Below are 13,510 nucleotides of genomic sequence, written 5' to 3' on the forward strand. Positions count from 1 at the left end.
CTCATCAAGTGGTGGGATTACAGGTGTGAGCTACCGTGCCTGGCCTTATATTTATTTAATTAGTTTAGTTCTGAGAGTAATGCTGTACAAAAACAATGGGGCAGGGGAAGAGCCCTTAGATAAGAAATAATAGATACATAAGGATGGATCACATTCTGCCTGTGGGAATGATTGGGGATATATTTTTACATCTCTAGGAAGGACGTATTTCCTCCCAGCAGAGTTGATGATCTGAAGTTGCTGGCAACATGATAAATAGTGAAGGGAGTAGGTCTGCCCGTGCTACAGAGCCTGGTTAATTACACTGTAAATCATGCAAATACCGACATGTTGAACAAAAAGCTTCTCCAGACATCTTCTCCTTCTCACTAAAAGACAGTTCTTTAAAAAACTAGGCAGATCGGTAATTATCTCAAGCTGAGAATATACAAAATGCTGATACTAACCCCTAGAGATGCAGAAAAGTTTTAGGGCTTTGACGTCTGTAAGGCATTAAAAAAAAGCTTGGCCGGGCAAGTGGCTCACGCTTATAATCCCAGCACTTTGGGAGGCCGAGGTGGGCGGATCACGAGGTCAGGAGATCGAGACCATCCCGGCTAACACGGTGAAACCCCTTCTCTACTAAAAATACAAAAAAGTTAGCCAGGCGTGGTGGTGGGCGCCTGTAGTCACAGCTACTCGGGAGGCTGAAGCAGGAGAATGGTGTGAATCCGGGAGGCGGAGCTTGCAGTGAGCCGAGATCGCGCCACTGTGTTCCAGCCTGGGCGACAAAGCAAGACTCCGCCTCAAAAAAAAAAAAAAAAAAAACGCGGCCGGGCGCGGTGGCTCAAGCCTGTAATCCCAGCACTTTGGGAGGCCGAGACGGGTGGATCACGAGGTCAAGAGATCGAGACCATCCTGGCTAACAAGGTGAAACCCCGTCTCTACTAAAAAATACAAAAAACTAGCCGGGCGCGGTGGCGGGCGCCAGTAGTCCCAGCTACTCGGGAGGCTGAGGCAGGAGAATGGCGTGAACCCGGGAGGCGGAGCTTGCAGTGAGCTGAGATCCGGCCACTGCACTCCAGCCTGGGCGACAGAGCGAGACTCCGTCTCAAAAACAAAAAACAAAACAAAAAAAAAACGCTTAACAAATATGATTTATAAATCACACACTCCTGATTAAGCATTTTATTAGTAGGACAACCAAATCCCACTCCCCATAGTCTACAATCAACACTGTAACATTGTTCTAGAATTTTATTATTTGTATCTTTCTCTTGGGAGCCTTTCCTTGCATAGAGTCTAGGATTCACGAATGATTCTCTACCCCTTAGAAAGGTAAATGTTTCATTTGGAAATCTTTGTGCGATCTGGGCTTTCACAGATGGAGATCAAAGATAGGAATTAGTCGTCTACTCCGTTCCTGACCAATAATGTCAGCAAATCCTCCCTTGTCCCTTTGTCTCTTCCACAATAAAAGCAAAAGAATATTACCATGGTGAACATATTGATATTTCACCACTTTTATATTACCATTTATACTGTGACCATTTCATTCACATGGTATCTTCCAGGTTGCTCCACTGTAAATTTTCAGTTTTTCTCTTTGTAATTAATCAATAGCTTGTGGGACACACTTTGTGACTACGTAAATATCCTGTTTCTCATATGTGGCAAAGAGTTTCATGAAGAGGCCACAAATTCACAATAGGGGCCCTCATTAGATCTCCTTAAATATGATATTATTTAAACCACCTCATGCCAAATAGTCTATACCTGAAGAAAACCAAGTTTCATTAATTGCTGCTTTTATCTTGGCATCAATAACATGAGGCAACACAGCCTTGTTTAAAGAGCTCAAGCTTGGGAATCACACAGATTGGGTTCAAAACCCAGTATGGCAACTTACTACCTATATGATGTGAGAGGCAAGCTACTTGACGTCTCCGAGCCCTAGTTTCTTCTCAGAAACATAACATTGTAATATTAACCTCATGGCGCTGTTGTGAGTTCAATGAGCTCATATAATCTGAAAAGTACCCTGAACCCAATGTGGCACACAGCAGGCATTCAACAAATGGTATCTATTAATGAATAATAATGGTGATATTATTTTGGTTAGTTTTGAACCCTGATGAAATTTTTTATGGATGGAGACATTCTGGCATACTATACACCGATTCTATTGATCCAGCCTTATGCCAGAGCTGATTTAAAAACAGAAAAGCAAATTCCTTGGTAGATTCTCTTCAGGAAATTAAACTGTGGGGTCTATGGGCCCAGAATTCATGTCAACTCTTCATTTCAATGTGGACTGTCCATTTGGAGGTCAATAAGATGATTCCAGAGAGCCCTTTATTCCAAGACTGGAGTGCCACCGTGAGGTCAGCATTGGTCCTTGCGATATTTACTTCAATTCTGTCCTGAGTAAAAGAATATTTGAGTAGTTACACTTACATTGCATTGTAGCCTAAAAAGTACTCTCTGTTGACTACTGGTGGAAAAAAAAAAAAAAATACAAAAAGTGTAAGAATTTGGATTTCTTAAGTACTTGACTTGGATTTCTAAAGTACTAGACTGTTGGTAAATCTTGAGAATTTGAAATTGGAAACTCAGCCCCGGGGAAAGCAAGGTTTTTGTCTCACTGTGGGAATGGCTTCTGGGTTTGTTATCCATAGCCAATCACCCTCTCCTCAACTTACTTTTAAATTAAGATCCTGAAGTTACAATTCAGAAGTTCCTAGCTCCCATTGCAAAGAAATAATAATTTCTACTTTCAAATATCCATTAGAAACTTCATTCAAATGTCCCACAAAAATCTCAAACTCAACATATTCAGAATTAAAGTTACTATTAATATATAGTCCTCACACAAACCTAGCCCTTCAGCATTCCCCCTTTCCATGAAAAGGCTCACCCCTACTCAGTCACCTAAGTTTGAGACCTGGGAGTTATTTTAGGTTTCTGCCTCTCCTACTGTCCTCCCACATCCAATCACTTTACCTCCTTAATGTCCTTTAGATCTGCTCCTTTCTCTTCTTCCTTCAGCCACTGCCTTCTTTCCTCACTAGACTGCTATTTCAACATTGTCCTGGTCTCCCTGATTCCAGACTCACCTCTCTTCTGCGATGTTGCTAAAGTGATCTTTTAAAATTAAAAACTGCCAGGCACAGTGGCTCATGCCTGTCATTCCAGCATGTTGGGAGGCCGAGGCAGGTGGATTGCTTGAGCCCAGGAGTTCAAGACCAGCCTAGGCAACATGGTAAAACCCGATTCCTACCAAAAAAAAAAAAAAATGTAAAAATTAGCTGGGCATGGTGGTGCATGCCTGTAGTCCCAGCTACTAGAGAGGCTGAGGTGGGAGGATCACCTGAGCCTGGGGAGGGCAAGGCTGCAGTGAGCTATGATTGCACCACTGCACTGCAGCCTGGATGACAGGGTGAGACCCCGTCTCTAAATAAATAAATATTAAATTAAAAACTGTTTATATCAGTGGTTTAACATCCTTTAATGGCTCTCAGTGCCAACAAGATCAGGTTCAAAGTCCTCAGTGTATACAAAAGGCCCGTCACAAGCTGGTCCCTACCTACCTGTCCAGCTCCAATTCTTGCTGCAGCATCCAATTCCAGCTTTGCTGAGCCACTAGTAGCTCCCCAAATACAACAGGGTGTTTCATGCCTCCTTACATTTGTTGCGCTGCTCTTCTCTCTACTTAAATGCCTGTCTTGTCTAATTGGTCAACACTTTATTTGTTAAGGCTGCGCCAGCTTTATCTTCTCTACAAAGTCTTTTCTAACTTTCTACAAAGCCCACTCCATCCTGCCACCCTAGAGCAACTTACTCCCTCACTTTCTATAACTTATACTGCAGTGCCTAGAGAATTTCCTTGCTCTGTTTGCAAACAGTTCTCTGTCCCTTGCAAACTCAAAGCTCCTTGAGACCAAGGACTGCGTTTAGTTCATTTTTGGATCCCTAAGCCCTACTAGTCCATGCCAGAAACACTGTAAAAACAACCACCACCACGTTTGTTGAACGATAAACAAGGAGTGGAGAAAAAGTTTTCAAAAACATACTCTTAGGACACAGAGTGATCATTCTATTCACAACAAGTTATCCCAACTAGCCTCCACTGCAGTGTTAGACAGACTTTGTGTTCTCACTTGCTCCAGCTGACAAATCATGTGTGTCTACCAGTCAGACCGTACTGGTTTTTAGAGAAATTCCAGTTATACAAAACCATGATTCAGTTTCCTCACCGCTTTTGTTGACAATGCTTCTAAATTGTTTTGTTTTGTTTTTTCCCCAGGAGGAAATGGTCCTTTAATGAGTCAGCTGGACATTGTGAGGGTATTAAATGGTCTAAGTCTAACAGTTTCTATTTGCCTTCTTTCATTCATTCATCTAAAATTTATCACAAAGCACTAAGCAAAAAAACATACGGTCCCTTCCATAATTCATTAAGGTTGGCAGTTTCAGGGATCTTTGTCTATTTCATTTCACTTCATTAATTCGACAAGATTTACTGACCACTTACTATGAAACAGACTCCATAAAAAGCAAACAACATGAAGATAAATGAGATGTAGGAACAGCCCTCAAAAAGCTTAAAGTCTGTGGACATACATGGAAATATCATTTCAATGCTATAGGAAAAGAGTTAAAATAGAGGTACTTATGAAGTGGCATGAGAACTCAAAGAAAGATGGACTATGTCAAGGAGGGGACATTCAGGGTGAGTTCTCAGGAGAGGATGTGTAAACTGAGTATTGAAGAATATAAGGAGTTCTCCATGGAGGAAAGGAAGAAAGGACATTCCAAGAAGAAAGAAAAATAAGTAGAAAGGTTCTGAGTTGGAAGCAAAGCTGAAATGAGGTAAGAAAACTAAAGCTTAGAGAGGGTAAGTGACCACACAGCTGGTTAAGTGTTGGGACTGAGAGTTGAACCCAAGCTGAAGCTGTTTATGGGAGGGAGTCATAGTTCTTGAGAATGCTGAAGAAGATAAAACATTGAGAACCACTGCTTAAGGTTTGACCTACAAGTTATAGTTCAGACTATATTCAGTAGACAATAGGGAATCCTGAGAGGTTTTTAAGCAGAGAAACAACATGGGCCACATTTGGGCTTCAGAAATATAATTCCAGCAGGTGGATTCTTAATGTTGACTACAATTAGAATCACTTGAGAAGCTTTCAAAAATTACAGGCTAAGGAACCAGTATAGAACAATTAAACCAGAATTTCTGGGGGTGGGACTCAGTTTTCTTTTGTTTGTTTTGAGGCAGGGTCTTGCTCTGTTGCCCAGGCTGGAGTGTAGGGGTGTGATCATGGCTCACTGCAACCTCGACCTCCCAGGCTCAAGTGATCCTCCCAGTTCAGCCTCCCTAGTAGCTGGGACTACAGGTACACCACCACGCTTGGCTAATTTTTTAAAATTTTTGGTAGAAATGGGGTCTCCCTATGTTGCCCAGGCTGGTCTTGAATTCCTGGCCCGAAGCAATCCTCCTGCCTCAGCCTCCCAAAGTGCTGGGATTATAGGTGTCAGCCACTGCACTTGGTCACTTGTTTTATAAGTTCTTCAGAAGATTCTAACACGTGGTTAGGGTCAAGAACTATTGCTCTAGAAGGAAGAACTGAAAGATGGAAAAGAACTAATATCGATTAAGAAGTTACTATGTGTGAGATTTTGTTCCAAATGCTTTATACAATAACTACAGAATATATATACACATATATATACACACATATTAGGATTTTATACATATCTAGTATTCTGACCCATCTCAACTATTTTGAGCCCTGTGTGGTGAAAAATTATGCTACTCCTAACATCAAGGTAGATATTATAATCCTATAATCACTATTTTACCAACAAGGAAACTGAGGAACAGACCAGTGAACTAACTCATTTAAGATTATCAAATTAATAAATAATACAATTGGACTCAAATGTTAAGTCTTTCTGATGCCCCAAACCTACACTCCTTCCACTACATACCACTGCCTATGAGCCTAGCTTCATCTCCGGAACAATTCCAAAGTAGCTATCATGATCTCCATTTTACAAATAAAAAAATTAGTCCCAGAAAGATTGATGTGACCAAATCACAAATCACAGTTAATAGTGAAGAGGCTGGGAGAATTTAAACTCAGCCCTATTTAACTCCAAGTCCACGCTTATGAAGGTAAAGAATATAGTACATATTCAACACTCAATATAATTCTTCTTTCCTCTGAAAGGGAAGCAGCAAGTTGAGTTATTAGTATAACATAGAGTATTATTCCTAGCAGCTTCCTCTTCCTTCTTCGGTCCTAGGTGGCTAAACTTCTATTGAACTATCAATCTCAGGTGCTTTTTTTGTTGGAGTGGGGAGGGCAGAACTCTGCCATAACCTTCCATGATATTAACCCAGCAAAAGTTTATCCCTGGCCAAATCTAACACTATACACTTCACACCCTTATTTAAGTGGCTGAATCATGCTAATTTGTCTCCTTTTAAATTAATTGCCCTGAACCTCAAATGGGCATTCATTGCCCAGAATTATTACCGCCTTTCTTCAGTAAGTTCATTTTCCCACTGTTAGAGAATATTATTTCATATCACTTCTCTCATCAGCCCTCCAACACACCCTGAGAAAATTCCATCCCACCCCCATCCCATAATTCTCCCTTCTCTGTTGTGTCAACAATTTATACCTTTCCACTGGGTCATCCCACATAATTTACAAACATCTCCTAGCCCCCATATTTAAAAACATCAAAAAACAAAAGGAAACCCTCTTTGATTTCACATCTGGCTATAGCTACCACCCACCCCATTTCTCTGTTATCCTGCTCAGCTAAATCTTTGGAAGAGTTGGTTTCATCCATCTCCATTTCACCACCTTCACCAATCATCTCCGTTCACCAATGTCCCTGAAACTGACATTATCAGGGTCTAGTGACCTCCACATTACCAAATGCAGTGATCTTTTCTGTCTTCAGCCTCTCAACAGCCTTTGAAATAGCTGATCACTACCTTCTTCTTGAAACTTTCCTCTGGCTTTGGTGATGCCAAATTCCTGGTCTTCCTACCTCACTGCTTGCTTCCTACTTCACTTGCTTCTTCTCAGACTCTTGCTTTATGGTGTCTCCTCCTCCACCTGATCTCCAAGCATTAGAGTACCATAGGGTCAGTCCTGGGTCCCCTTCTCTTCTCTATTCATGGATTTTCTCTAAGTGATCACATTCAGGCTCAGGCTTTTGGAGAGGGGTTTGTTACCACTTACATAGGAATTAGGTTCTAAATGAGCTCATAAAGAAAAAAAATCTCATAAAGTTGAATTTTTTTAAATTCCCTAAGTCATCCATAAAGCACAGGAGTTGTCATTTCATACATGTTAATTTTATATATGGCTCTGGCCATATTTATGTGCCAGACTGAAGATCAACACACTAATATTGAGTTTTCCTCTTATGTTGAGATAGATTAATTTTATTTATTTTTGAGACAAAGTCTCACTCTGTCACCCAGGTTGGAGTACAGTGGTGCCGTTATGAGTCACTGCAGCCTCAGCCTCCCAAGCTCAAGCAATCTTCCTGCCTCAGCCTCCCAAGTGGCTGGGACTATAGGTGTGTGCCACTACGCCCAGCTAATGTTTTAATTTTTTGTAGAGATGGAGTTCCGCCATGTTGCCCAGACTGGTTTCAAACTTCTGAGCTGAAGTAATCTGCCCACCTTGGCCTTCCAAAGTGCTAGGATTACAGGTATAAGTCACAGCGCCTGACCGAAGATGAATTATTTTTATTGAACAACAGATGAAGTACTTGGGAAATTCCTATTTTTAAAGAGTAGACAGGAAGACCACTTGGGACAGGAAGACCACCACCACCCCACTGTAATAGGGAGTAAGGGACGGAATCCATCTGAGAAATGGCAGATTCACACCCCCCACCTCATGCTCACCTCACACCTGCTTTCCTTGATTGTAAACGACTCACCTATACAATTTCAATTTGGTCAAATACATGTAACTGAATTTTTATAAGTTAAATGCGTATATGGTGCAACTCCTTTGTATCATTTATATGTTGATGACTTCCAAATTAATTTCTCTAACCCTAATTTTTGTTCCTGAGCTTCAGATTCAGAACCAACTACCTACTTGGATGTCTCCATTTAAAGTCAACTAGGCATCTTAACATGTCCAAAACCTAACAATTGATTTTACCCTCCGTGTCTCACTTGTACCAAAAAGCCCTCCTTCTTCTCTTAGGCTTTCTTAGCTCAGTAAATGGCATGCCATCTACTCAGCCAAAAAACTAGGAGTGATCTTTGACTCCTCCCTTTCTCTCACCTCTACATAAAATCCGTCAGGTACATTTAGCTCTACCTCCAAAATACACGCCAGATCTATCCATTTATCTCTTGCAACACAGATACCAACCTAGACAAGCCACGATCAACATTCTACTTTGACTAATCTGTTTCCACTCTCAGCTTTTCTGTGGTCCATTCTCCAAATAGCCAGTGTAATCCTTTATGAAACATCCACTCATTCATTCACCAAAGTGCACAGGAACTGGGAATACACAGCGAAGCAAAGGTATATCCCTGTGCTCAGGGACTTACATTCCAGAAGAGGGAGAGGCAATAAGCAGTAAATAATTTCGTACAGATGCAATAAATATAAAAAATTAACTGTGATAAACTAAATCATGTTCTCTCCATAAAAATTTTCAAATGGTTTCCTAAGGTGGAAGTCCAAATTCTTTACTACCACCCTGTTACAAGAATCTGTGATATCTGGCTTCTGTTTGTCCCTCCAACCTTATCTATACTACTCTATCACACTGCAACTTGGCTCCAGTCACACTGGCATTCTTTCTTTCTTTCTTTTTTTTTTTTGAGAGGGAGTCTCGCTCTGTCGCCCAGGCTGGGATGCAGTGGCCGGATCTCAGCTCACTGCAAGCTCCGCCTCCCGGGTTTACGCCATTCTCCTGCCTCAGCCTCCCGAGTAGCTGGGACTACAGGCGCCCGCCACCTCGCCCGGCTAGTTATTTTTTGTATTTTTTAGTTGAGATGGGGTTTCACCTTGTTAGCCAGGATGGTCTCGATCTCCTGACCTCGTGATCCTCCCGTCTCGGCCTCCCAAAGTGCTGGGATTACAGGCTTGAGCCACCGCGCCCGGCCCACACTGGCATTCTTTCTATTCCCTCAAGGTTCCAATTTTTTTCCCCTTCTTCAGTCACGTGTTTCCCCTGTCTGGAAAGCTGTTCCCAGATCTTGGACAGGTTGCTTCCTTAGCTCAAGTTATCACTTCAACAGAGTGAATTTCAGTAAGTCAGCTCTCCCATCATTTTCTCTATCAATTACACTTTTTTGTTTCATAGCACTTATTACTTTAGAGATTTTGCTTATTTGTTAACAATATCTGTTGTTCCTACTAAAATGTAAGCTTCGTAGGACGAGAAATCTTAAGATGTTGTTTACTAAAGTATCCCTCAAAGTCTAGAACAGTGCCCAACATAGGAGGATACTGATTAATATTTTTTACAAGAATTTACACACGCCTGTAGTCCCAGCAGTTTGGGAGACCAAGCTGGGAGGATCGCTTGAGCCCAGGAATGCGAGGCTGCGACTGCGCCACTGCGCTCCAGCCTGGGCGACAGAGCGAGACCTTGTTTCAAGAAAAAAAGAAAAAAAAAAGATAAATAATGACGGAGTACACGGTAGTAAAATACCCCCTTCTCTCTCACCCAGCCAGGCTCCGCCTACGGGAGCCAATTACGCTCACGCCCTCTTCCGACGCTGTCAGAGGCCCGGGAAGTAATCTGCGCAGGCGCTGTAGAACGGTGGCGCTTTCTGGGTAAAGATGGACGTCCACGATCTCTTTCGCCGGCTCGGCGCAGGGGCCAAATTCGACACGAGACGTTTCTCGGCAGACGCAGCTCGATTCCAGGTACTGTGCCCAGGGGACCGAGGCCCGAGTAACTGAGAAGGAGCAGGAGCCCGGGAATGAACCCGCTGCGGGGGGAGGCCGGCGCACATGGACACGCGTGGCCTGGTTCTCACCCCCCTTGGGGTATTTTGCTTCCTTTTGTGTTCAGCTTACCTGCACACCTAGTCGGTTGAAGCCTTCTGAATGAGCTCTTTAACTATCCTGTTGTAGACCTAGTTGGGCCTGGCACGGAAACGCTGTTTCCTCCCTCTTACTCCAAGTTGGAATCCTCCTTTCAAAAGGAACTTTTTCTCCGAACCTAGAGGAAAGGAATTACGAAAACAGAAACAACCGAAGATGGAGAAAACAGATTCTCTCACTATAGTCTCCCCCAAGTTTGGCCTGGCAAGCGTATAGTTGTACCGGGCGTGGTTCTTTTTATTGCTTCAACCCCATGGCTTAAGTAACCAAGGAGAAGAGCGATTTATAAATGGGGGATCTTACCTAGAGAAGTAATAAGTGATAAATCGGGGGAAGTCAATTGGGCCCCAATTGTGGAAAATATTGAATGTCTACTTTGCTGTTTGAATGTGTATGTGTGTGTGTGACATGTGTTTCTTCTTTCTCTAACTAGTGAGTATGAACTCTGGAGCCAGATTATCTGGCTCTAAATGCTAAGTCTGCCAGTTACTAATTTTGAGACCTTCCTCAAGTTACTTAATTTCCGAATGTCTTGGTTTTCTCATTCGTAATACTGCTATTTACTTTATAGAGTTGTAAATATGAGGCAATTTAATATGTATAAACATGCTTAGAAATCTGCTTGACATTTAGTAAGCGTATGTGTTCATTGCTAATATTAATTTGTTACTATTATGAGGTCAGAGAAGATCTCTTCAGATTCTATTTGCCCAGACACTTGTTAGCTCGACAGATACTTGAAAAGGTAGAAAAGAGGAGTCATTGGACAATCTTGCTTGAATGAAAGGAATGGTCTTCTGTCAGTAGGTTTCATTTTAAATGTTTTGGGTTTTAGATAGGAAAAAGGAAATATGACTTTGATTCTTCGGAGGTGCTTCAGGGACTGGACTTTTTTGGGAACAAGAAGTCTGTCCCGGGTGTGTGTGGAGCATCACAAACACATCAGAAGCCCCAAAATGAAGAGAAAAAAGAAGAGAGCCTAACTGAAAGGAAGAAAGAGCAGAGCAAGAAAAAAAGGAAGATGATGACTTCAGGTTAGTGTTTGATATCTGTTATGTGTTTTCGCTTTAATTTTGTTCAGTTATAAAAATAATACAGGCTTATGGTTACAAGTCAGACGATAAAGTCATTTGTCAGCTGATGGCACTCAGGTTATTTCCAGGTATTTACCATTAGAAATATTGTTACAGCAAAGATAATTTTAAGTAAAGATACTTACATGTGTAAATCCTTTCGTACAGGTACTGTTATTTCTGCAGAATACCATCCCAAAAGTAGCATCATATGGTGAAAGGGTATGTACCCTTTCTTTGAAAAATACTACAAAATGACTTCCCAAGTCCTTGTCAGTGCTGAATATTATTGGTGTTAATTTTTTTGCCAGGCTAATGAATGAAACTTTTTTTTTTTTTTTTTTTTTTTTTGAGACAGAGTGTTGCTCTGTCGCCAGGCTGGAGTGCAGTGGAGCAATCTCGGCTTACTACAACCTCTGCCTCCTGGGTTCAAGCGATTCTTCTGCCTTAGCCTCCCAAGTAGCTGGGACTACAGGTACGTGGCACCACGCCCAGCTAATTTTTGTATTTTTAGTAGAGATGGGGTTTCACCATGTTGGCCAGGGTGGCCTGGATCTCTTGACCTTGTGATCCGCCTGCCTCGGCCTCCCAAAGTGGTGGGATTACAGACGTGAGCCACCATGCCTGGCCTGAAACTATTTTATATTTATATTTTTTTGATAAGTAGTGAGGTCGAGCTTTTTTTTTTTTGAGACGAGTCTTGCTCTCTCGCCCAGTCTGTAGTGCAGTGGCACAATCTTGGCTCACTGCAAGCTCCGCCTCCCGGGTTCGTGCCATTCTCCTGCCTCAGCCTCCCTAGTAGCTGGGACTACAAGCACCCGCCACTGTGCCCGGCTAATTTTTTGTATTTTTAGTAGAGACAGGGTTTCACCGTGTTAGCCAGGATGGTCTCGATCTCCTGACCTCGTGATCTGCCTGCCTCCGCCTCCCAGTGTGCTGGGATTACAGGCATGAGCCACCGCACCTGGCTGGTCGAGCATGTTTTTGTATGCTTTACTTGACATTAACATTTCACCTTTTGCAAATTGTTTGTTCTTACTCTGCCCATTTGGACAGAGGCGTTTTTTTTGTTTTTTTGTTTTTTTTTTGAGACGGAGTCAGGCTGGAGTGCAGTGGCAAGATCTCAGCTCACTGCAAGCTCCGCCTCCCAGGTTCACGCCATTCTCCTTGCCTCAGCCTCCCGAGCAGCTGGGACTACAGGTGCCCGCCACCACGCCCGGCTAGTTTTTTGTATTTTTAGTAGAGACGGGGTTTCACTGTGTTCATCAGGATGGTCTCGATCTCCTGATCTCGTGATCCACACGTCTCGGCCTCCCAAAGTGCTGGGATTACAGGCTTGAGCCACCGCGCTACAAAGGCGTTTTTGTTTGTTTGTTTGTTTTTCTTTTCTTGTACTATGGGGCTATTTATATATTTTTTAAATCTATAATATAAAGTTTCCTAATCATTTACCTTTTTTTGGTAAACACTTGAGTTATACAATGATGAAAAGTAAAGTTCCTTCCTATTGTTTATCTCCAGTCCCATTTCTCCAGAGGCAGCCACTGTTAATCAGTTTCTTTTGTATTTTTCTGGGGACACTCTATTCCCATGTATTTATGCCTGACTCAAAAAAAAAAACCAAATACTCTACATACTATGTCTATATACTTTGATTACTCTATATACACTCTGTTGGGAACCTCTCTTACTACCTTCCTCTTTTTTAAAAACAATGTATCTTGGAGGTTGTTTGGAATCAGTAGGAAGTACATTGCCTTGTTTATTTTGACACAGCATTGTATCCCATTGTGTATTGCATAATTGATTTAACAAGTTCCTTTGTGATGGATATTTGTAGTTTTCACATTTTTGCTGTTGTAGTTTTGAAGTGTCATACTACTTATCTTTGCATGTGTATGTGAGTATATCTGTCCCATAAATTCTTAGAAGTGGAATTGCAGAGTTAGCAAACAGATTTATCCACCAGAAACACTCCATCAGTAGGAAGTACTTTGCCTTATTCATTGTTAACCCAGCATAGTAGCCCATCATACACTGTAGGGATGCCCCATGATCAATTTGACATGTAACTGTGTGAGGGACATTTACGACATTGTTTGCATGCTTTTGCTGTTACAGTGCTGCAGTAAAAGTTATTCTTCCCTGGCTGCAAGGAAGTTTGATAAAACCTTTACCATGATTAATAAGAAAGACATGCCACAAACTTAGCAAAATGATTCAAATGTTGGGCCACCAGAAATATACAGCTGTGTACTGTAACCATTGTGGTAACAAATGTATTTAGACCATAGATGTATGATAAATGTGTAGGCATGTATCGATTATTATTATTTTTTT

At 41.9% G+C, this 13,510-nt stretch overlaps 1 protein-coding gene and 1 long non-coding RNA gene across 5 annotated transcripts in view; one reads left to right on the forward strand and one right to left on the reverse strand.

Moving 5' to 3' along the window:
- Window positions 1–2,062: 2,062 nt before the first annotated feature.
- On the reverse strand, window positions 2,063–10,541 carry LOC105476894 (uncharacterized). The gene is made up of 4 exons (XR_011615668.1): window positions 10,401–10,541; window positions 10,071–10,215; window positions 9,715–9,949; window positions 2,063–2,402 (listed from the first exon to the last, which is right to left on the reverse strand). It is a non-coding gene; the product is annotated as an uncharacterized lncRNA (long non-coding RNA).
- Window positions 9,784–13,510, forward strand: part of LOC105476895 (DExD-box helicase 52) — a 31,120-nt gene continuing 27,393 nt past the window's right edge. For 3 of the 4 annotated variants that reach the window (XR_011615662.1, XM_071082782.1, XM_071082783.1), the window contains exons 1-3: window positions 9,784–9,917; window positions 10,933–11,131; window positions 11,529–11,645. Coding sequence is in view for 3 of the 4 variants with exons in the window: in XM_071082782.1 (XP_070938883.1) it covers window positions 9,831–9,917; window positions 10,933–11,131; window positions 11,529–11,645 (403 nt within the window). In the remaining variant the exon portion in view is untranslated. The remainder of the gene's footprint in view (window positions 9,918–10,932; window positions 11,132–11,528; window positions 11,646–13,510) is intronic. The other variant, XM_011733217.3, reaches the window with a different exon arrangement.

The sequence above is a fragment of the Macaca nemestrina genome, chromosome 17 (genome assembly GCF_043159975.1).
Source record: "Macaca nemestrina isolate mMacNem1 chromosome 17, mMacNem.hap1, whole genome shotgun sequence".
Classification (NCBI taxonomy): domain Eukaryota; kingdom Metazoa; phylum Chordata; class Mammalia; order Primates; family Cercopithecidae; genus Macaca; species Macaca nemestrina.